At 45.0% G+C, this 26059-nt stretch overlaps 1 protein-coding gene across 2 annotated transcripts in view; it reads right to left on the minus strand.

Moving 5' to 3' along the window:
• Nucleotides 1-25666, minus strand: part of LOC115138732 (spectrin beta chain, erythrocytic-like) — a 101399-nt gene extending 75733 nt beyond the window's left edge. The window contains exons 1-2 of one of the 2 annotated variants that reach the window (XM_065025808.1): nucleotides 25407-25666; nucleotides 13318-13533 (exon numbers count right to left, since the gene is read on the minus strand). In XM_065025808.1, coding sequence (XP_064881880.1) covers nucleotides 13318-13465 — 148 coding nt within the window. In that variant the 5' untranslated portion in view covers nucleotides 13466-13533; nucleotides 25407-25666. Of the gene's footprint in view, nucleotides 1-13317; nucleotides 13539-25406 lie in introns of both variants that reach the window. The other variant, XM_065025807.1, reaches the window with a different exon arrangement.
• Between the last annotated feature and the right edge of the window lie 393 nt (nucleotides 25667-26059).

The raw sequence follows: 26059 nt of genomic DNA on the forward strand, positions 1-26059 counted from the left end.
GGGTTCTTCAAAGGGTTCTCCTATGAAAATTTGCAACATATTGTATGAGAGAGTCAGAGAAAGTCAGAAAGAGCCAGAGAGCCAGAAAGAGCCAGAGAGCCAGAGAGAGCCAGAGAGCCAGAGAGAGCCAGAGAGAGCCAGAGCCAGAGCCAGGCGGTTTTCCCACAGCCCTGCCTGGCAGTCCCACTGAGCACCAGCTGCCCAGGCTTCTAGCCTGCGTCGTAGTGGCATGGACCTTGGGGGCAGGCAGGACTGGTTGTGTAACCTACAGGTATAGTTTTGGCAGCCAGAACCAAATCTACCGTGTGCACTTATGTAACAGTTAATAGTCTGTCACCAGAGACTATAGCAGCCTCTGCACCGTGGCTAAACACAAGACCTTAACACAGAGAATACAACACACAGACAATACAACAAAACAACACACAGAGAATACAACACAACAACACACAGAGGATACAGCAAAACAACACACAGAGAATAAAGCAAAACAACACAGAGAATACAGCAAAACAACACACAGAGAATACAACACAACAACACACAGAGAATACAGCAAAACAACACACAGAGAATACAGCAAAACAACACACAGAGAATACAGCAAAACAACACACAGAGAATACAGCAAAACAACACACAGAGAATACAGCAAAACAACACACAGAGAATACAGCAAAACAACACACAGAGAATACAGCAAAACAACACACAGAGAATACAGCAAAACAACACACAGAGAATACAGCAAAACAACACACAGAGAATACAGCAAAACAACACACAGAGAATACAGCAAAACAACACACAGAGAATACAGCAAAACAACTGCTACGGCTACAGGTATCCTGTGTGTGTGTGTGTGTGTGTATGTATCCTGTGTTCTTTTCTCTCCTTTTCCCCTCACAGGTGAAAATCATCACTCCCCAATCAGTCACCAATCAATCATCAATCAGAAGACACACCTCCTCCTGTTTCCTACCCAATCACAGTTCCTTTCCCTTGGTTTAAAAACCCTGTCAGTTGTTTGCTCTAGAGCTCAATCTCTCTGTAAATGCCATGTCTGTAGGTCTCACTCTCTCTTTGTGTATTGACCTCTCTTTTGTTTGAGCACCTCCATATCACTTTGTCATCACCTGTGAGTATTGTTTTTGGTTATTGTGTTTGTTTGCTGGTGGGAAAAGGGGGAAACAAGACAAGTCACCCATGGGCATACACTACCCGTAGGTAAACTTAGTTAAATACACTAGTTAGAACTGGGCGGACCACCCACCATCTTTTTGGTTAGTTAGTTGTAGCTGTTGTTGAAATAGGATAGTCTAGTTTTTGAATACTTATTATTTCTTTCCTTGGGTCCAGCTCAGCCCCTTTTCCTGCTCCCCCCATTACCGTGTGTTTGACGGTAGATTTCAGTTGTCTGTGGTTATTTCGTTCTCACTTTTACTTTGTCACTATAAGTTGCATGAGTTATGTTACGGGTCTCATTACCATCCCCCCTAGACTGCCGGGCCAAAAAGGACTCGTAACACAACACACAGAAAATACAACACACACGGAGAATATACAAAACACAGAGAATATAGCAAAACACAGAGAATATAGCAAAACACAGAGAATATAGCAAAACACAGAGAATATAGCAAAACACAGAGAAAATAGCAAAACAACACAGAGAATACAACACAGTACACAGAAAATACAATAACACAGTATATAGCACAATAACACAGTATATAGCACAACACACACAGAGTATATAGCACAACACACACAGAGTATATAGCACAACACACACAGAGTATATAGCACAACACACACAGAGTATATAGCACAACACATACAACACACACAGAAAGCACAACCCAACAACTACAACACACACAGAAAGCACAACTCAACAACTACAACACACAGAGAAAGCACAACCCAACAACTACAACACACACAGAAAGCACAACCCAACAACTACAACACACACAGAAAGCACAACCCAACAACTACAACACACAGACAAAGCACAACCCAACAACTACAACACACACAGAAAGCACAACCCAACAACTACAACACACACAGAAAGCACAACCCAACAACTACAACACACACAGAAAGCACAACCCAACAACTACAACACACACAGAAAGCACAACCCAACAACTACAACACACACAGAAAGCACAACCCAACAACTACAACACACACACAAAGCACAACCCTACAACACACACACAAAGCACAACCCTACAACACACACACAAAGCACAACCCTACAACACACACACAAAGCACAACCCTACAACACACACACAAAGCACAACCCTACAACACACACACAAAGCACAACCCTACAACACACACACAAAGCACAACCCAACAACTACAACACACACAGAAAGCACAACCCAACAACTACAACACACACACAAAGCACAACCCAACAACTACAACACACACACAAAGCACAACCCAACAACTACAACACACACAGAAAGCACAACCCAACAACTACAACACACACACAAAGCACAACCCAACAACTACAACACACACAGAAAGCACAACCCAACAACTACAACACACACACAAAGCACAACCCAACAACACACACACAAAGCACAACCCAACAACTACAACACACACACAAAGCACAACCCAACAACTACAACACACACACACACAAAGCACAACCCAACAACTACAACACACACACACACAAAGCACAACCCAACAACTACAACACACACACACACACAAAGCACAACCCAACAACTACAACACACACAGAAAGCACAACCCAACAACTACAACACACACACAAAGCACAACCCAACAACTACAACACACACACACAAAGCACAACCCAACAACTACAACACACACAGAAAGCACAACCCAACAACTACAACACACACACAAAGCACAACCCAACAACTACAACACACACACACAAAGCACAACCCAACAACTACAACACACACACAAACAAAGCACAACCCAACAACTACAACACACACAGAAAGCACAACCCAACAACTACAACACACACAGAAAGCACAACCCAACAACTACAACACACACACAAAGCACAACCCAACAACTACAACACACACACACACACAAAGCACAACCCAACAACTACAACACACACACACACACAAAGCACAACCCAACAACTACAACACACACACACACACAAAGCACAACCCAACAACTACAACACACACAGAAAGCACAACCCAACAACTACAACACACACAGAAAGCACAACCCAACAACTACAACACACACACAAAGCACAACCCAACAACTACAACACACACACAAAGCACAACCCAACAACTACAACACACACACAAAGCACAACCCAACAACTACAACACACACACAAAGCACAACCCAACAACTACAACACACACAGAAAGCACAACCCAACAACTACAACACACACAGAAAGCACAACCCAACAACTACAACACACACACAAAGCACAACCCAACAACTACAACACACACAGAAAGCACAACCCAACAACTACAACACACACAGAAAGCACAACCCAACAACTACAACACACACAGAAAGCACAACCCAACAACTACAACACACACAGAAAGCACAACCCAACAACTACAACACACACAGAAAGCACAACCCAACAACTACAACACACACAGAAAGCACAACCCAACAACTACAACACACACACAGAAAGCACAACCCAACAACTACAACACACACACAAAGCACAACCCAACAACTACAACACACACAGAAAGCACAACCCAACAACTACAACACACACAAAGCACAACCCAACAACTACAACACACACAGAAAGCACAACCCAACAACTACAACACACACAGAAAGCACAACCCAACAACTACAACACACACAGAAAGCACAACCCAACAACTACAACACACACAGAAAGCACAACCCAACAACTACAACACACACAGAAAGCACAACCCAACAACTACAACACACACAGAAAGCACAACCCAACAACTACAACACACACAGAAAGCACAACCCAACAACTACAACACACACAGAAAGCACAACCCAACAACTACAACACACACAAAAGCACAACCCAACAACTACAACACACACACAAAGCACAACCCAACAACTACAACACACACACAAAGCACAACCCAACAACTACAACACACACACAAAGCACAACCCAACAACTACAACACACACAGAAAGCACAACCCAACAACTACAACACACACAGAAAGCACAACCCAACAACTACAACACACACACAAAGCACAACCCAACAACTACAACACACACACAAAGCACAACCCAACAACTACAACACACACAGAAAGCACAACCCAACAACTACAACACACACAGAAAGCACAACCCAACAACTACAACACACACAGAAAGCACAACCCAACAACTACAACACACACAGAAAGCACAACCCAACAACTACAACACACACAGAAAGCACAACCCAACAACTACAACACACACACAAAGCACAACCCAACAACTACAACACACACAGAAAGCACAACCCAACAACTACAACACACACAGAAAGCACAACCCAACAACACAACACACACAGAAGCACAACCCAACAACTACAACACACACACAAAGCACAACCCAACAACTACAACACACACAGAAAGCACAACCCAACAACTACAACACACACAGAAAGCACAACCCAACAACTACAACACACACAAAGCACAACCCAACAACTACAACACACACAGAAAGCACAACCCAACAACTACAACACACACAAAAGCACAACCCAACAACTACAACACACACAAAAGCACAACCCAACAACTACAACACACACAGAAAGCACAACCCAACAACTACAACACACACACAAAGCACAACCCAACAACTACAACACACACAAAAGCACAACCCAACAACTACAACACACACAGAAAGCACAACCCAACAACTACAACACACACACAACAGCACAACCCAACAACTACAACACACACAGAAAGCACAACCCAACAACTACAACACACACAGAAAGCACAACCCAACAACTACAACACACACAGAAAGCACAACCCAACAACTACAACACACACAGAAAGCACAACCCAACAACTACAACACACACAGAAAGCACAACCCAACAACTACAACACACACAGAAAGCACAACCCAACAACACAACACACACAGAAAGCACAACCCAACAACTACAACACACACAGAAAGCACAACCCAACAACTACAACACACACACAAAGCACAACCCAACAACTACAACACACACACAAACACACAACAACCACAACCCAACAACTACAACACACACAGAAAGCACAACCCAACAACTACAACACACACAAAAGCACAACCCAACAACTACAACACACACAGAAAAGCACAACCCAACAACTACAACACACACACAAAGCACAACCCAACAACTACAACACACACAGAAACAAAGCACAACCCAACAACTACAACACACACACACACACAAAGCACAACCCAACAACTAACAACACACACACACAAAAGCACAACCCAACAACTACAACACACACAGAAAGCACAACCCAACAACTACAACACACACAGAAAGCACAACCCAACAACTACAACACACACAGAAAGCACAACCCAACAACTACAACACACACACAAAAAGCACAACCCAACAACTACAACACACACAAAAGCACAACCCAACAACTACAACACACACACAAAGCACAACCCAACAACTACAACACACACAGAAAGCACAACCCAACAACTACAACACACACAGAAAGCACAACCCAACAACTACAACACACACACACAAAGCACAACCCAACAACTACAACACACACACACACACACACACACACAAAGCACAACCCAACAACTACAACACACACACACACACACACAAAGCACAACCCAACAACTACAACACACACAAAACTACACAACCCAACAACTACAACACACACAGAAAGCACAACCCAACAACTACAACACACACAGAAAGCACAACCCAACACAACTACTACCCAACACACACTACACACAACACAACTACAACTACCCAACACAACTACGACACAACACAACTACGACACAACACAACTACGACACAACACAACTACGACACAACACAACTACACACAACTACGACACAACACAACTACGACACAACACAACTACAACACAACACAACTACGACACACACACAACTACAACACAACACAACTACACACAACACAACTACACAACACAACTACGACACAACACAACTACAACACAACACAACTACGACACAACACAACTACGACACAACACAACTACGACACAACACAACTACAACCCAACAACACAGCTACAGCATAACACAACTCACAACATGCCATCTAACAGACAGAGGACACAATACAACCCAACACAACTACAACCCATTACAACTACAGCACAACTACAACCCATTACAACTACAACAACCCAACTATAACCCAACAACTACAGCACAGCACAACACTACTACAACCCAGCTCAACTCAGCTTAACTCAACACAACATGACATCTAACAGAAGGCAGAAGACACAACAAAGGATCTACAGAAGTCAGGACAGAGACATTAACAAAACCTTATATAACCGTGGGTACCGTGGCTAATCCTGGTGTCATGACGTTGGCCTGGGGATAGGTTTATGACAGTCATAAATACCTCTTCCCTCCTTTTTCCTCTCTCTACCCTACTGATGTGAAATTTGAAAACCCCTTGGTTAACATAGAGATTCTGGGAACATCAGAAGGTGGCAGGAAATGAACTATATTCTGGTAATCCGACCAATTGAACATATGCGGTGGTACTTAATGAATATGATGTCAGTTCGGTTGTCATCTGGTACATTCTCATCAATGATAGAATGACAAACTCTACAGTGGAAAGTCTGCACATTGTAGTTATCGGAGTAACATGGAATTGTTGTTCAATTTAAATGTTTGAATATAAAATTATTGGTGAAGAGATTAAATGTAATTTTAGCTTCCAAATGAGAGATTTGGGTTTTCATAAGGTTAGGGCTCTGCTCAATCAGTGGCCCGCCCCTGTGAAGGGACATGCGTTATAAAACTTTCAGACACACCCTTCTCGCTCCACTATATAAAGCCTTGACGAAAATGTAACCTCGTGTTCCAAGTACGTGAGGTCTGCAGCCTTTGCGTTAAAAGGACTAACATGTCAACTACAGAACTAAGCCAACCTCAGCGTGAGCTTTGGCTGCGAACTTTGAACTCTTATTCACTACAGAAGTGATACCTCCTAGCCGTTGAGTTAGCCACAGCAGCTGCAAACGTGGGCTAGGAAAGAACAGACAGAGTATCCCATCTACCACACCGACGTTACTACAACGTATCCAATTGACCACCAGAGACATTCTTCAAAGGACAAAGGACTCGGTTTGGCAACTAGGCCTTCCATCTACCACCAACCTATCGAAGCGCAGCTCAGAGTAAATATTTATTGCATTTTCCTTTTCCAAATGGGCGGTAATTTAGAATGCATAAGATACTGTATTTACGATAGCACAGCTTCTCCCTTTGTCCCTCAGTCTTCCCGCTCTTTCACTCAAACCCAGCCCCTTTTCTTTTGTGTAACCAGCTGTCATATCTGTTCCGTCCGCTAGGGATGTTTTCCTTTATGACGTAATTTGTAATCAAGGTATGATTTATTCTTTGTATAGGTAATTCTGTGTGATTAGTTAGGTATTTAGTAAATAAATAATTAAACCCAATTTTGTATTGCTGATTCAACTTGTTAGCCAGGGTTCGTGCAGATAACCAAGATTTTACAACTTTCAGATGAAACTGAATTAAGGTGACGATTAATATTGACTGCTATTGATGTAAAATATTACTAGGTCTTTAAGAGTTTATTCGGAAGATAACAGCTCTATAAATATTATTTTGTGGTGCCCCGACTCTCCAGTTAATTACATTTACATGATTAGCTCAATCAGGTAATATTAATTACAGAGAAAGGATTTTCTAGAATAGCATGTCATATCACTTAATCCGGCATAGCCAAAGACACGACACTGGCTAACCCTGGCTAACCGTGGCTATTCCTGGCTAGTCACATATGTACTACTCCCCACCAGAGATCGGTTGTGGGAGATTGAACATTCCCACGTCGTCCACCCTTCCTGCTGTCTCCCCCTCTGTTTGCCCCAAAAACATGTACAACCTGTATACAACCTTCTATAACCAAAATACAACCTGACAACCTGACCAGTTTAGTTCATGGGAAGAGTGCGGCAGGAGTCTGGGTCTGGTGTGGAGCATGGTTAATGAGAGGACAGACTGACAGAGACACACCAGGGCAGCAGATGCACCCAGCACAGCTAAGCAACACCTACCCAGGCAGTGGGGGAAACTTTTTAGAATGACATTATTTCAACTCTACACAGGAGCTTGCTGCAGGAGTTTGGCATGGGAGCAGGGTGAGAGGACAGAGACAAAGTAGAGGTAAATAAGCAATGCATTGCAGAAATGTACAATTTATGATACATTGGTACTGTAACAGACACCCAAAGACACAGAACAAAGACAGAATGGCATACTGTTGGCAGAGCACAGAGATAACACAGAGATAACACAGAGATAACACAGAGATAACACAGAGATAACACAGAGATAACACAGAGATAACACAGAGATAACACAGAGATAACACAGATATAACACAGAGATAACACAGAGATAACACAGAGATAACACAAAGACATAACACTGACAAAATGAATGATGGAATAACAAAGACATCGGTTAACAAATCTTAAATTAATATGAAGCAGTAGAGATGATATAGAGAAACAGAGAGAGAAGACATTTAAATGGAATTGAGAGAGAGACAGCAGACAGTGCCTGATTACATCATGGGTTTCAGAATCCACTGAATCATTGGACAGTAGAGGCTGGCTTCCTTTCTTATTACTCCTGTCCTCCTGTCCTTCTCTCCTCCTGTCCTCCTGTCCTCATGTTCTCCTCCTCTCTCATCCTCACTGTGTTCCTGTCATCAGGGAGCTGGCTAGCAAAAGCTAATGTAAATTCAAGAGTGATGGACAACCGCTCTCTTAGAAAATTGAATAACGGAGAGAAAAGATGGAAGTTAGGAGGAGAGGAGGAAAGGAGGGGATGGATTATTTAAGATGTTCCACACAGTTATCTGAACATAGAGTTTCTGAAGAGCCTAGGAGAGTCACATGGCTCACCAGGAGAAAATAAATCAAATGAATACTGTAGCTAGTGTTTATGTTACATCACATTTTGATAATGTCATGTGAAAATAGTTGGTGAGTGGTAAGGGTGGTAGACAGGTAATAAGATAGTGTTAATACATAATCAATCCCACTCTAATTCCACGAATAAAAGATTACAGCACCGGCCTGCCTTGAATGGCAGGGGGAAAGGAAAACACAGTACAACCTTTTTAGGAGTTTGCATCATGAAATATTCAGATCAAACTCAGCGAACAGTTGGAACATAGCCTCTGCTTCCTGAAAATAAATAAATACAACTACATTTTTTTTTTTTAAAGTGCCACTACACAGTGGAATGTCACTTCCCTTGACTCCCCAGCTCGTCACGACAGCAGGAGCAATCAAACCACCCACACGCTCGCATCGCAAGCCAGACCTCCCCATCAACCCCTCTTTGACCTAAATCTGTCCCGAACACAGAGAGAGGGATGGGAAGGGTACCCTGGGAAACTGTGTTCTCTTCTTTAACCCCTGTAGGGTGGGAGGGGATGAACTGGACACACCACCATCACTGCAAGACTAACCCTAACCCTAAAATTAAGTGAGAGAGGGTGGACTGTGGACCCACCACCAACAACCATCACCACCCCCAGCCTCAGATCAGCCTGGACAGTAGTTTACCTTGCAGCTGACTGAAGCGTCCATCCCACCAACATCATCACCACCCCCATCCCCAGACCAGCCTGGACAGTAGTTTACCTTGCAGCTGCCTGAAGCATCCATCCCACCAACATCATCACCACCCCCAGCCTCAGATCAGCCTGGACAGTAGTTTACCTTGCTGCTGCCTGAAGCATCCATCCCACCAACACCATCACCACCCCCAGCCTCAGATCAGCCTGGACAGTAGTTTACCTTGCTGCTGCCTGAAGCATCCATCCCACCAACACCATCACCACCCCCAGCCTCAGATCAGCCTGGACAGTAGTTTACCTTGCAGTTGCCTGAAGCATCCATCCCACCAACACCATCACCACCCCCAGCCCCAGATCAGCCTGGACAGTAGTTTACCTTGCAGTTGCCTGAAGCATCCATCCCACCAACACCATCACCAGCCCCAGCCTCAGATCAGCCTGGACAGTAGTTTACCTTGCTGCTGCCTGAAGCATCCATCCCACCAACACCATCACCATCACCACCCCCAGCCTCAGATCAGCCTGGACAGTAGTTTACCTTGCTGCTGCCTGAAGCATCCATCCCACCAACACCATCACCACCCCCAGCCTCAGATCAGCCTGGACAGTAGTTTACCTTGCAGTTGCCTGAAGCGTCCATCCAGGATGGAGTTGAAGCAGATGTTGGAGGTGCTGTAGCTCAGACACCTCGCCTTCTTCATACCCCTGCCTGAGGAGGAGGTGGTGGGGGGAGAAGCTGGGCAAGGGGGAGAGGGAGCATGGCGTTGCTGACGTCTGGCAGGGGTGCAGGTGGTGGAGGAAGAGGAGAAACAAGAGATGGGGGAGAGACCCAGTCCCAGAGGATGAGGGTCTCTAGATTCAGACGTGGGTATGACCCGGAGGGTCCCGTTCCTCTCAGGCTGGTGTTCTGTCTCCTGCCTGGTGGTTCTCCCATCACCCCTCGCTGCCCTCCTCTGGGCTCTGTGGACGGGTGGGGTGCTCCGGCTGCGGTTGCTGCTGCTCAAAGTGGCCCGGAGCGGGGTCTCTTTCCCTGGGGTGATGGCCCGGTCCCTGGTGGCCTCTCTGTAACTGTCCCTGTCCCTCCCCAGGGTCACACTAATGGATCTGAGGGGTGTGGACGTCTCCCTGTTAGTCTCCCTGGTCTTCAGGCTGATCTTGACCTCTCGGAGCCGAGGTTGGCTGACAGCACGCAACAGACATGGAGACGGGCTGCTCATTTTGAGTCCTGAGTCCAACGATGGAGTCTGGAGCGGAGAGCTGAGATGAGAGGTGCTCAGCAGCACTCCACTTATCGCCACTTCTCTCCTCTTTTCTCTCTCGATCTCACCTCGTCTATTTTCCCTCTACCTCTCCTGTCTGGCACTCTCTCCTGTTCCCGCCCTCTTTCTGTCTCTCTTTCACACTCCTTCTCTGTTTTCACTCTAGCACTGATGCTGCGCTCTCTCTCTCTCATCCCTCCTCTCTCACTCTCTCTCCTCACTTCAGCGCTGATGTTGCTCTCGTTCGCTCCCTCTCTCCCCCCTCAATCTCTCTCCTCACTTCAGCGCTGATGTTGCTCTCGTTCGCTCCCTCTCTCCCCCCTCACTCTCTCTCCTCACTTCAGCGCTGATGTTGCTCTCGTTCGCTCTCTCTCTCCAACAAGCTCTCACAGTCTCACGTCAGAATTAGACGTTCATCCATGTTTATCAAATGTCAAATTTAGAAGTGTTTAAGGTTAAGTTTAGGCATCAACTCCAAATTCTTAAGGTTGGGCATTAACTCTGAATGTTTAACGGTAAGGGTTAAGGTTTGGGCTTAAAACAAAAATATCAAAAACAACTTTCTATCGCTGGATTTGAACATGCAACCTTTAGAATCAGAGGCAGATGCTTACACCTCTCCACCATCCACATCCGCACCATCCTAGCAAAACTGAAAACTACAGTACTTGAAGAAAATGGTGCTCAGTGTTGCCCCTAGTGGCTGGTTTTCCTGCATCTCCCTATGTCCTCAGACATGGACTGACCCCGAATACTGACTTGTATCACGGATGACCTGCCCGATCTCCCGCATCCCGCACTCCGTTCCACTCACCTCAGCCAAGTGGTTCTTTCTCCAGCGCACCAGCCATGCATACAATATGTCCCAGGCTTCACATGTGTGTTCCTGACAAGGCTGTGCATCTCCTCTCCTCCCCACACAGCCATGAAATAACCATGGGAAGTGTAGGATGGAGGGCTTATTGTTTTTACATGACTCAGTGATCATGCATGTTTTAGTCAGTGGGTGAATATTTATACACAAGTGGATCAGAGTAGGGGTTCCCAAAATCGGAGGAGATTGAGAATGTTACTGTATGTGTATGATGGTACAGTAGACATAGATCCTACTCTGTTCACAACCTGTACAGCAATACTGATGTGTAAGAGCCATTACTCCCTCCTATTCATTCCCTCCCTCTTTCTCTCTCTTCCACCACTTTCTCTCTTTCTCTCTCTTCCCCTCGCTCTTTCATTCTCTCTCTCCCTCTCTCTCATTCCCTCCCTCTCTGTCTGTGACAGGGAACTCCGATTGCATTACAGAGACATCAGTATAGCAACATAACACCAGCTAGCTAGCTCCCACACAGAGGCTCTCTCCTCTTTCAAAGAGACAGACAGACTGGGAACAACCACCAGCTTGAAAGAGAAAGCTAAAGAGAGAGAGATCAGTACAGCCAATGGCCAAAATAAAGTAGAGTCCTTGACATCCAATAACCACACACTTCCATTAGTGTACCACTTATGGGGGCTGCCATTTAGGAGGCAGACAGGGAAACCTAAATGGAAACCTATTCCCTATATACTGCACTACTTTTTACCAGAACTTAAGGGAGGGCAGCTGTCCACATCGCTCACACTGGAGCATTCTGGAAATGTGCAAATGATCCCAGCAACTCTAGGGGTGTGTGTGTGTGTGTGTGTGTGTGTGTGTGTGAGAGAGAGATTAATGACATTTGAAATGTCTTTATTATTTTGGAACTTCTGTGAGTGTAATGTTTACTGTTCATTTGTATTGTTTATTATCTACTTCACTTGTTTGGCAATGTAAACATGTTTCCCATGCCAATAAAGCCCTTGAATTGAATTGAGAGAGAGTGTATGATCAGTCTCAGCTGCTCTGCTGGAGGATGTGGCTGCAGACAAACTCAGACATGATTATATGAGGCTCACAACTATCAGGTAGACCTTATAAAACACACCACATAGCACAAACAAGACAGTATTCTGCCAATGCCACCTTCCACATGTTCTTATTTGAAAGCTGAATTCAAGACAGGTGACAGAGAATGACCCCATCCAACAGAACACACCCCAGCCCGCCCCATGTTTGACCCCTAGGTCACCTGCGAGGGCTTTGATGCGTGACCTCTCAAACAGTCTTGCAGAGCTGTTGTCATTGTCCAGCTCCTCTCCTAGCAGCTCGAAGCGTGTGTTGATGCGGCTGTACTGCTGAGTGATCTCAACGTTGTCAAAGTCCGTGGTGGACGTCATGGCTGCAGCCAGTGTGGCGGTGGGGTCGCTGGCTGGGTGAGGTAACTGGGGGCTGGAGACCGCTTCAGCTGCTCTGGGAAAGGAGAAAGAGGAGTGAGAGGAGCGAGAGGAGGAAGGAAGTGGTGGAGGGAGAGGAGGACGAGTGAGGAGTGGTGGAGGGAGATGAGGAAGAGTGGTGGAGGCAGAGGAGGATGTGGATCTCAATGGAAGAAATCCTGTAACATACAGTACCAGTCAAAAGTTGACACACCTACTCATTCAAGAGTTTTTCTTTATTTTTACTATTTTCTACATTGTAGAATGATAGTCAAGACATCAACATTATGAAATAACACATTGAATCATGTAGTAACCAAAAAAAGTTGTATTTGAGATTCTTCAAAGTACATTTGCCTTGATGGCAGCTTTGCACACCTGAAACGCATTTCAATGAACAGGTGTGAATGTTAAAAGTTAATTTCTGCAATTTCTTTACTTCTTAATTAATGCGTTTGAGCCAATCAGTTGAGTTGTAACAAGGTAGGGGAGTATACAGAAGATAGCCCTATTTGGTATAAGACCAAGTCCATATTATGGCAAGAACAGGTCAAATAAGCAAAGAGAAATTACAGTCCATCGTTACTTTAAGACATGAAGGTCAGTCAATCTGGAAAATTTCAAGAACTTTTAAAGTTTCTTCAAGTGCAGTCGTAAAAAACAAATACATTCTTTACAGAGTTCAAGTAACAGAAACATCTCAACATCAACTGTTCAGAGGAGACAGTGTGAATCAGGCCTTCATGGTCGAATTGCTGCAAAGAAACTACTACTAAAGGACACCAATAATAAGAAGAGACTTGCTTCGGCCAAGAAACACGAGCAACGGACATTAGACCGGTGGAAATCTGTCCTTTGGTCTGATGAGTCCAAATTTTAGATTTTTGGTTCCAACCGCCGAGTCTTTGTGAGACGCAGAGTAGGTGAGCGGATGATCTAGACGTGTGGTTCCCACCGTGAAGCAAGGAGGAGGAGGTGTTATGATGTGGGGGTGCTTTGCTGGTGACACCGTCAGAGATTTACTTAGAACTCAAAGCGTACTTAACCAGCATGGCTACCACAGCATTCTGCAGCGATACGCCATCCCATCTGCTTTGCACTTAGTGGGACTATCATTTGTTTTTCAACAGGACAATGACCCAACATACCTCCAGGTTGTGTAAGGGCTATTTGACCAAGAAGGAGAGTGATGGAGTGCTGCATCAGATGACCTGGCCTCCAAAGTCACCCGACCTCAACCCCATTGAGATGGTTTGGGATGAGTTGGACTGCAGAATTAAGGAAAAGCAGCCAACAAGTGCTCAGCATGTGGGAACTCCTTCGAGACTGTTGGAAAAGCATTCCTCATGAAGCTGGTTGAGAGAATGCCAAGTGTGTGCAAAGACATCATCAAGGCAAAGGGTGGCTACTTTGAAGAATCTCAAATATAAAATATATTTTGATTTGTTTAAGACCTGTTTGGTTACTACATGATTCCATATGTGTTATTTCATAGTTTTGATGACTTCACTATCATTCTACAATGTAGAAAATAGTACAAATAAAGAAAAACCCTTGAATGAGAAGGTGTGTCCAAAGTTTTTACGGGTACTGTACATCCTAGGAACGTATACCATTTAGGTTTACAACCCTTTCCTGCTATTTAGGAACCCCAAATAGTCCCCTCCACTCCCTCATCCCTCCCCAGGCTCCAGTTTTAGCATGACATGTCCCCCAACTGTCACAGTGGAGTGTTTGTGTCTATGCGTGAATGTGTGTGTGTGTGTGTGTGTGTAGGTGTGTGTGTGTGTGTAGGTAGGTGTGTGTGTGTGCGTGCGTGCGTGCGCGTGCGTTCGTGTGTGCGTGGGTGGGTGGGTGGGTGCGTGCGTCTGTGTGTGCCTGTATGTGTGTGTATATGTGTGTGCGTGTGTGCCTGTATGTGTGTGTGTGTATATATATATGTGTGTGTGTGTGCCTGTATGTGTGTGTATATATATGGGTGTGTGTGTGTGCCTGTATGTGTGTGTATATATATATGTGTGCGTGTGTGGAATGGCGGGTGAAGGTTAACCACTAAGATCTATTTTGGTGCAGCATGCCTATTTCATCACCCCTCTCCCACCTCTCGGTCTCTACTGGGGAACACGATGAATGATAGACTCAAACCAAACGACTCAAACCAAACGACTCAAACCAAACCGCCCTCGCTGGACCAGTCGACGTTTCAACTGCTAATATGTGTTTGGTCTGTGTGTTTCTACTAGTTTAATGCTAGTGTGTATGGGTTAACTTAATGTGTAGGGATGTGTCTGTACAGTTCAATGAATATGGGAGAGTGTCCTCGTCTGGTGTTTTGCTATCCTGCACAAACACCAGATATTAGGACTAAAGTCATAATGTTATGTAATTTATTGAATCCTGTAGCTACCCAGTGATATGATATGTACTAGAAGGTCCAGACTAGATCTCTGCACATGGAACTTCAACATCTCCATAGATCATCATGCACTGGTGTCAATGGGGATTTGGGAGAAAGTTAGTTACATGTACATCACACATACTAAACCTCTGACTGTGTCTCAAGGATTTAAACCCCTCCCAGCATAAGTAACTTGAGTTATAACCAATCTTTCTGAGTGTAGCTGTACCGTTTCCACTGTGGGATGTAAAGTTAGAGAAAGCACATCACCGATCCCCTCCCCTGACACTCTACAGTCAACCTCTGGTCTGAATGACTGTTCCTTTCCATTTAGAGAAGGGGCCCTAGTTAGGGTAACGTAGTATACAGTGGTGTCAGTCAGGCTGATCTAGGATCAGTTTTGCCTTTTAAACCACAATGAATAACAGGGGGGATCTCATCATAGTTCAGCACTTTTACTCAGAAAGGCTTTGTGAATACATGCCCAGGTCTCCCTCCATCTCCTCCTCCTCTCTGTATCAGTCCCGTGTAGGGTAATGTTATACATTTACATTACATTTAAGTCATTTAGCAGACGCTCTTATCCAGAGCGACTTACAACATGATGCTGGCTCCACCCACTGACCACAGCACAGAGGATTAACCTTATCTAATACACAACCTGGGCTAGCTCCCACAGAGCAGGCATGTCCCTACGCTATGTGACGTCACAGACACACACTAACAGCCACTAGACTAGGCCTAACTGGATATGATATCCAGAACGTCAATCGATTTCCTCTGAGACAAACTGACAACTCGTCATGGCATGGAGCATGAAGCATGGAGCATGAAGCATGAAGCATGGAGCATGAAGCATGAAGCATGAAGCATGGAGCATGGAGCATGAAGCATGGAGCATGGAGCATGGAGCATGGAGCAAGAAGCATGACATGCTCTAAGAATCTTAGCGGTGACTAATATCAATGCAGACACCTGACAACCTGACAGACTGAAGCCATGGCCACATTCCTCTCTAGACAACCACAGCTACAGTAGCTTATTTGTTATTCTTGTATTTTACCTTCATTTAACTAGGCAAGTCAGTTAAGAACAAATTCTTATTTACAATGATGGCCTACCCCGGCCAAACCCTAACCCGATGCTGGGCCAATTCTGTGCCTCCGTATGGGACTCCCAATTAAGGCCGGTTGTCATACAGCCTGGATTTAAACCAGGGACTGTAGTGACGCCTCTAGCACTGAGATGCAGTAGACCGTCTAGTGGATGTGAGCGTCTGTCTACCTGGTGTTACTCTTTCACATCTGATTCAGCAGTGATGTCATCATTCAGCATTCAATCAAACCTTGCCAAGGAATACCAAGACAGACAGATGGAAATCTGAAGACATTTAGCAAAAATATCATACCTCCCTTTGTATGAAATATGAAGGCCAACACAAAAGGTAATATATCTCTAGGTAAACACAACACAACTGAGCAGAGGAACCATGGCAACTATCTGAGAACACAGCCAGCCAATGTTCCATCTGTAACTATTCCTAAAACACCTGTCAGTGTTTCTGTCAGTGTCACCCTCAGACAAACGGGTTTGCAATCCTGATGAGGCGCTTTCATCAAGCACAAAACACCTCAACAACGAGCCAAAGAGCCTCTAACAATGTCTGTCTGAACAGAATGTTCTAGATAATGTCACAGACAGACAGAGGTTATAATGTCTACATAAATATATATCTGCTGCAATGAAAATGAAATGATTTCCTGGAGTAAACACAGTAACTGTCTAGGAAGGAGGAGGAGTGGTTGTATTTTCTAAGGGGTATGGAAAGTGGAGAGGGAGAAATGAGAGCTGGCAGATGGGTGTGGTTAGGAAGACTCACGACCCACACAGTGTGTGTAAGTGTATCGGTAACAGCTGGAGTGAGGTCTGTGACATCATGGCATGGCGTAAATCTGATAGAGACCAACATATTGGACCATGTTCCCCAGACACAGAGTAAGCCTAGTCCTGGACTAAAAGGCATGAGAATTCACATAGGCTCAACCTGTGTCAGGGAAACTGTCGCATAGAGAGTAAAGAAAAAGCCATATCAAAGAGAGATAAAAACCAGACATGACAGACCATTATGTACCTTCTAAATGCTTTCTTCCCTAAACTCAGGGGACAGTCTGAGATCTAAGAGCTCATCTCTAATTTGATTGACTGTCAATATCTATAGATTGTCCTCTACTGCCGAACTGGACCTACCACACAACTGGACCTACCGTACCATACAATTGGACCTACCATACAACTGGACCTACCACACAACTGGACCTACCGTACCACACAACTGGACCTACTGTACCACACAACTGGGCCTACTGTACCACACAACTGGGCCTAATGTACCACACAACTGGGCCTACTGTACCACACAACTGGGCCTACCATACAACTGGAACTACTGTACCACACAACTGGGCCTACTGTACCACACAACTGGGCCTACTGTACCACACAACTGGACCTACTGTATCATACAACTGGACCTACCGTACCACACAACTGGACCTACTGTATCATACAACTGGACCTACCGTACCACACAACTGGACCTACTGTATCAAACAACTGGACCTACTGTACCACACAACTGGACCTACTGTACCACACAACTGGACCTACTGTACCATACAACTGGACCTACTGTACCACACAACTGGACCTACTGTACCACACAACTGGACCTACTGTACCACACAACTGGACCTACTGTACCACACAACTGGACCTACCAAACAACTGGACCTACCATACCACACAACTGGACCTACTGTATCATACAACTGGACCTACTGTACCATACAACTGGACCTACTGTACCACACAACTGGACCTACTGTATCATACAACTGGACCTACTGTACCATACAACTGGACCTACTGTACCACACAACTGGACCTACCAAACAACTGGACCTACCAAACAACTGGACCTACCATACCACACAACTGGACCTACTGTACCACACAACTGGACCTACTGTACCACACAACTGGACCTACTGTACCACACAACTGGACCTACTGTACCGCACAACTGGACCTACCAAACTGGACCTACCATACCACACAACTGGACCTACCGTACCACACAACTGGGCCTACCGTACCACACAACTGGGCCTACCGTACCACACAACTGGGCCTACCGTACCACACAACTGGGCCTACCGTACCACACAACTGGACCTACCGTACCACACAACTGGGCCTACCGTACCACACAACTGGGCCTACCGTACCACACAACTGGGCCTACCGTACAACTGGACCTACTGTACCACACAACTGGACCTACCATACAACTGGACCTACTGTACCACACAACTGGGCCTACTGTACCACACAACTGGACCTACCATACAACTGGACCTACTGTACCACACAACTGGGCCTACTGTACCACACAACTGGACCTACCATACAACTGGACCTACTGTACCACACAACTGGACCTACTGTACCGCACAACTGGACCTACCAAACTGGACCTACCATACCACACAACTGGACCTACCGTATCATACAACTGGACCTACCGTACCACACAACTGGACCTACCGTACCACACAACTGGGCCTACCGTACCACACAACTGGGCCTACCGTACCACACAACTGGGCCTACCGTACAACTGGACCTACTGTACCACACAACTGGACCTACCATACAACTGGACCTACTGTACCACACAACTGGGCCTACTGTACCACACAACTGGACCTACCATACAACTGGACCTACTGTACCACACAACTGGGCCTACCGTACCACACAACTGGACCTACCGTACCACACAACTGGACCTACTGTACCACACAACTGGACCTACTGTACCACACAACTGGACCTACTGTACCACACAACTGGACCTACCATACAACTGGGCCTACTGTACCACACAACTGGACCTACCACACAACTGGGCCTACTGTACCACACAACTGGGCCTACTGTACCACACAACTGGGCCTACCGTACCACACAACTGGGCCTACCGTACCACACAACTGGACCTACCGTACCACACAACTGGGCCTACTGTACCACACAACTGGACCTACTGTATCATACAACTGGACCTACTGTACCACACAACTGGACCTACTGTATCATACAACTGGACCTACCATACAACTGGGCCTACTGTACCACACAACTGGACCTACTGTATCATACAACTGGACCTACCAAACAACTGGACCTACTGTACCACACAACTGGACCTACCGTACCACACAACTGGGCCTACTGTACCACACAACTGGGCCTACTGTACCACACAACTGGGCCTACTGTACCACAACTGGGCCTACTGTACCACACAACTGGGCCTACTGTACCACACAACTGGGCCTACTGTACCACACAACTGGACCTACTGTACCACACAACTGGGCCTACTGTACCACACAACTGGGCCTACTGTACCACACAACTGGACCTACCAAACAACTGGACCTACCACACAATTTGACCTACCAAACAACTGGACCTACCACACAATTTGACCTACTACACAGACAGAGACAACACTACACTGTATACTTACAGTACATATATATATAATTTACACTACGACAAGTCAGTGAAATCTATGAACAGAAAGACGAAGTGGCATAGTATTTCTGATAGAATGTATCGTCCTTCTTTTCAAACAGCTCAAGTAATCTATAGATGATCTATGACAGACCGTTGGGAAGGGGGGCAGGTCCAAAAATCGCCCCCTTTCCCAAAGTTTTGGGACCTAGTTTGTATGTCAAACTCGACGAACAGAAAATAGATCCCTCCCTATTTAGTAGTGAAGGCTTGGTTTGACAATATTCGAATGTCATTAAACTTGAGTGTTTTGTAACAGATGTCTCTTTCCATTCATCGAATGGCAGTTGCGTAGTTTGAATGCTGGAATTACTGTATATTAGAGTGGAGCGGGTCAGAGTGGAGCGGGTCAGAGTGGAGCGGGTCAGAGTGGAGCGGGTCAGAGTGGAGCGGGTCAGAGTGGAGCGGGTCAGCGTGGAGCGGGTCAGAGTGGAGCGGGTCAGAGTGGAGCGGGTCAGAGTGGAGCGGGTCAGCGTGGAGCGGGTCAGAGTGGAGCGGGTCAGCAGGAGCGGGTCAGAGTGGAGCGGGTCAGAGTGGAGCGGGTCAGAGTGGAGCGGGTCAGCGTGGAGCGGGTCAGAGTGGAGCGGGTCAGAGGGTCAGAGTGGAGCGGGTCAGCAGGAGCGGGTCAGAGTGGAGCGGGTCAGCAGGAGCGGGTCAGAGTGGAGCGGGTCAGCAGGAGCGGGTCAGAGTGGAGCGGGTCAGCAGGAGCGGGTCAGAGTGGAGCGGGTCAGCAGGAGCGGGTCAGAGTGGAGCGGGTCAGCAGGGTGGAGCGGGTCAGAGTGGAGCGGGTCAGAGTGGAGCGGGTCAGCAGGAGCGGGTCAGAGTGGAGCGGGTCAGCAGGAGCGGGTCAGAGTGGAGCGGGTCAGCAGGAGCGGGTCAGAGTGGAGCAGGTCAGCAGGTAGCCTACAGGAGACTATTGAAGGAGCCTAATCAGATTAAAACATTGTGACTAGATGTGTTTATGCCACACATAAAAGGTAATATATTTTAAAACTTAAAGGACAAATATTTAGGCTATATTGAAGCGTACTATGGTACTATGTGGCCACACTATATAGGACGACATGGGAGAATGAGGATCAACAGACAGCGCATCAGTATCAGAAGCAAAACTACAGCCAGGCTGGCCTGCTACTGTGCCTTTCTGTAATCTGTCCAGAGTACACCCACAACTAATCCAAATGGAATGAATGGAATTCAACTTTCAAATAACAGGGCTTTTGTGTCATTATTCAGAAGTTTACGCAATTGTACTTACTTGAAAAAAAGAACGTAATTATGAATTGGATTGTGGTGTTGTAAACTAGTCTAGGTAGGATCATTTTATTGTCTCTAAACAAAACCAATAGGGAAGCTCATTGAGCTGCATGTCTGCACTGTTCTTTCATGTGTAATGATGCACCTGGCCTCTCCACTGCCTGCCAGACATTCCTCTATCTTGTGGATTTATATTGAACATTTGTGAAGATTTGAATGATTGTATGTATGGTGTGATTGCTAGTTAACCTATTGCAGACCTGGACAAACGATCCACCGACCACTATTGTCACTATGGATAGAGGGCAGGGTAGACAGTTGACTGGTAGACTATATTGATCTGTGGTATAGTAAGCGGGCGGAAAAGCATAGTGCATAAGGAAAGTACCAAAACACCTTGATAGGGGAGGAGCCTGCAAGCAGTTAAGGAAATGTGGCTATATGGAAGACGTTATATAGAGTACCAGTCAAACATTTGGACACACCTGCTCATTCAAGGGTTTTTCTTTACTTTTACTATTTTCTACATTGTAGAATAATTAGGAAGAGATCAAAGCCATGAAATAGCACATATGGAATCATGTAGTAACCAAAAAAGTGTGAAACAAATCAAAATATATTTTATATTTGAAATTCTTCAAAGTAGCCACCCTTTGCCTTGATGACAGCTTTGCACACTATTGGCATTCTCTCAACCAGCTTCATGAGGTAGTCACCTGGAATGCATTTCAATTAATGGGTGTGCCTTGTTAAAAGTACATTTGTGGAATTTCTTTCCTTCTTAATGTGTTTGAGCCAATCAGTTGTGTTGTGACAAGGTAGGGGTGGTATACAGAAGATAGCCCTATTTGGTAAAAGACCAAGTCCATATTATGGCAAGAACAGTTCAAATAAGCAAAGAGAAATAACAGTCCATCATTACTTTAAGACATGAAGGTCAGTCAATCTGGAAAATTTCAAGAACTTTGAACATTTATTCATGTGCAGTCGCAAAAACCATCAAGCGCTATGATGAAACTGGTTCTCATGAGGATGGCCACAGGAAAGACCCAGAGTTACAAGTACTGCAGAGGATAAGTTCATTAGAGTTACCAGCCTCAGAAATTGCAGCCCAAATACATTTTTTACAGAGTTCAACAGACACATCTCAACATCAACTGTTCAGATGAGACTGTGTGAATCAGGCCTTCACTGTCGATTTGCTGCAAAGAAACCACTACTAAAGGACACCAATAAGAAAAAGAGATTTGCTTGTGCCAAGAAACATGAGCAATGGACATTAGACCAGTGGAAATCTGTCCTTTGGTCTGATGAGTCCAAATTTGAGATTTTTGGTTCCAACTGCGTGTCTTTGTTTGACGCAGAGTAGGTGAACGGATGATCTCCACATGTGTGGTTCCCAACGTGAAGCATGGAGGAGGAGGAGGTGTGATGGTGTGGGGGTGCTTTGCTGGTGACATTATCATTGATTAATTTCAAATTCAAAACACACTTAACCAGCATAGCTACCACAGCATTCTGCAGCGATACATAATCCCATCTGGTTTGCGCCTAGTGGGACTATCATTTATATTTTGAAGGAAAAGCATCCAACAAGTGCTCAGCATATGTGGGAACTTCTTCAAGACTATTGGAAAAGCATTCCAAGGTGAAGCTGGTTAAGAAAAGCATTCCAGGTGAAGCTGGTTGAGAGAATGCCAAGCATGTGCAACGCTTTCATCACGGCAAAGAGTTGCTATTTTGAAGAATTTTGAAGAATATAAAATATATTTTGATTTGTTTAACACTTTTTTTGTTTACTGCATGATTCCATACATGTTATTTCCTATTGTTGATGTCTTCACTATTATTCTATAATGTAGAAAATAGTACAAATAAAGAAAAACCCTTAAATGAGTAGGTGTGTCCAAACTTGCAAAATGGCAAATATAAATCATGTATATCCTGCCCTGTGCCCAATAAAAAAAACACACAAAGCAACAACAAAAGTTTGACAACCCTCCCCTATTTTGGACTAAGACCCCCCCCAATTTAGAACGGTCCTGAATAGAACTATAATAGAATGACCTTAATAATAATATTGCATTTAACCTTCATCTATGGGACATAAACATGACAGTATCACATATTACACACACAATGTGTAGCCTACTACATTGGTAATCCTAAACCTGGTTTGTAGCGTCATAATGGATGAGTTTGATCTTGGTAGAGGTTATAGGGAAGAGGAAAGGGAGAAAGGGGATCGATAGTAAGCTATTCCTGGAGTGTGTTTACAGGAAGATGCGTCCTAAATGGCACCCAATGTCATATAGTGCACTAATTCTGACCAAAGCCCTATGGTCAAAAGTAGTGCACTTAATAAGGAATAGGGTGCAATTTGGGACACATTCAAGACTGCTGGAAAGGCTCCATGGCATGCTCACATTTCTCCTTTAACTCTTTAAGCTGTTCATCTAAAGTCACTATTATTCGAAACCAAAGGCTGTCACACCACACAGCTGTTTTCATTCACTGATATCAGGAAGCTGTAGTGACTCTGCTTTGTGTTTGTTTGGCAGGAGAGAGAGAGAGAGAGAGAGAGAGAGAGAGAGACAGATAACAGTGAAAGGTTGAAGAGAGAGAGTTGACTGTGAAAGGTTGAGAAGAGAGAGTTGACTGTGAAAGGTTGAGGAGAGCGAAGGGAGAGAGGGAGATGGAAAGATGGAGAGAGGGACTGAGTGCCCTGGACCTTCCCTATTAGGTTAACTTGATATGAAAAGTTTTTTCCCCCAATATTGTCTCCCACTCATGTAGAGTGCAGAATGTAAGCAATATGATGATATAACAGTGCAATCCACCTAGTGGAGAGAGGATAACAACATGCCCAGTCTGTGTGCATTTTGCTGCAACCAAATTGCATTATTATATTCTATTATTTTAGGCTATGTGCCAAGGACACGGTTTGAAGTGGAGAGCGCTCTCTGTGGCCTCATGTTCAATTAAGTACCATGGGGGATTGATGAAGAGGATTAAATAGTGAAGTATATCCTCCTGCCCAGCAGACAACAACTTTTAAGATAATATTGTATTAATCTCTCTCTCAAATGTATGTATCCGATAACACTACTGAGAATAATGATCTGCGAGCCACGCGACCAAAGTCTGCATCGAGACCGTCATAGCCCCCCATAGCGAGCGCACTCACAGTTCACCTTACACCCGCTTAACTAACGAGTAGCCTAGCCTACCGAAGGAAGGTCTTTCAAGGAAGGCCTTTCAAAGTTAGACGTGATACTAATATACGCTTGTGTCAGAATAATTAACAAGAAATACAAGGTTAGGTAGGCTACGACAGTGTATCCATCGCGGTATTTGAAAGGAAATGAAAGTCCTTCAAAAAAATTGCATTGAGGAACAACAGGTGGTAAAACAAAATTAGCCACTGGTGTCTACTTTTAGAAAATATTCTCACTAATATTCCACCGCCATGTCAATAAATATATTTAAAAACGCAGATTCTCACTAACATCTGTAACCATATTTCCCCATAATTTGTTTTAAAGAATGGAGACATTTCACCAGTGTGAATTTTCATTAAACTTTCCCCCTATCCACCAAACTCACCTATGCTTGATATAATCCTTCAGGAAAATATACACCTTTGTATTTCCCTCAAATTAAAACCCCATTAATAATCCCATGGAATCACTAGACGAGTCCTGGTCACGGCAGTGGACTCCTGGATGGAACGGTCTTGGAGAGCCAGAGCGGGCAAGGTCGGGAAAGGGGATGTACAACTTGCGACTGTGCACACAGTACGCTCATTCTTCATTCCCGTCAGCCAGCGAGCCAGCGTTTGACCCACCCCATGTTTTAAAAATAAAGTACACACGTCTAGTACATAATCTCTGTGCGCAGGGGCCCGACATTCCTGTCGTGTGCTGGTGACTTTAAATGGCAGCTAAAGACGCATTTCAGTGTGGTGGGGGTGCGCCCCCTCCCCTCCTCTAACTTTTCATTTGGAGACACACCGTAGCAAAACATTTTTCTACACAAAAGGAAAATTAGCGTTTCTTATTGGACAAGTTCAGGTAGCCCCTCCCTGTTTCAGTCTGTTTTCATTCGTTCTGTGCCAAATGTATACAACCCTATCGCTCAGATCTAATCGGAACACACCAACACCCGGCCCCTGCCCCCTTCAGAAATGTCATCTCAACTACTCTGCTACTACTCTCCCCAGTGAGTCCTCACTCAGACACTACAGTGATTCCCTCCAG

The sequence above is a fragment of the Oncorhynchus nerka genome, linkage group LG12 (genome assembly GCF_034236695.1).
Source record: "Oncorhynchus nerka isolate Pitt River linkage group LG12, Oner_Uvic_2.0, whole genome shotgun sequence".
Lineage (NCBI taxonomy): Eukaryota > Metazoa > Chordata > Actinopteri > Salmoniformes > Salmonidae > Oncorhynchus > Oncorhynchus nerka.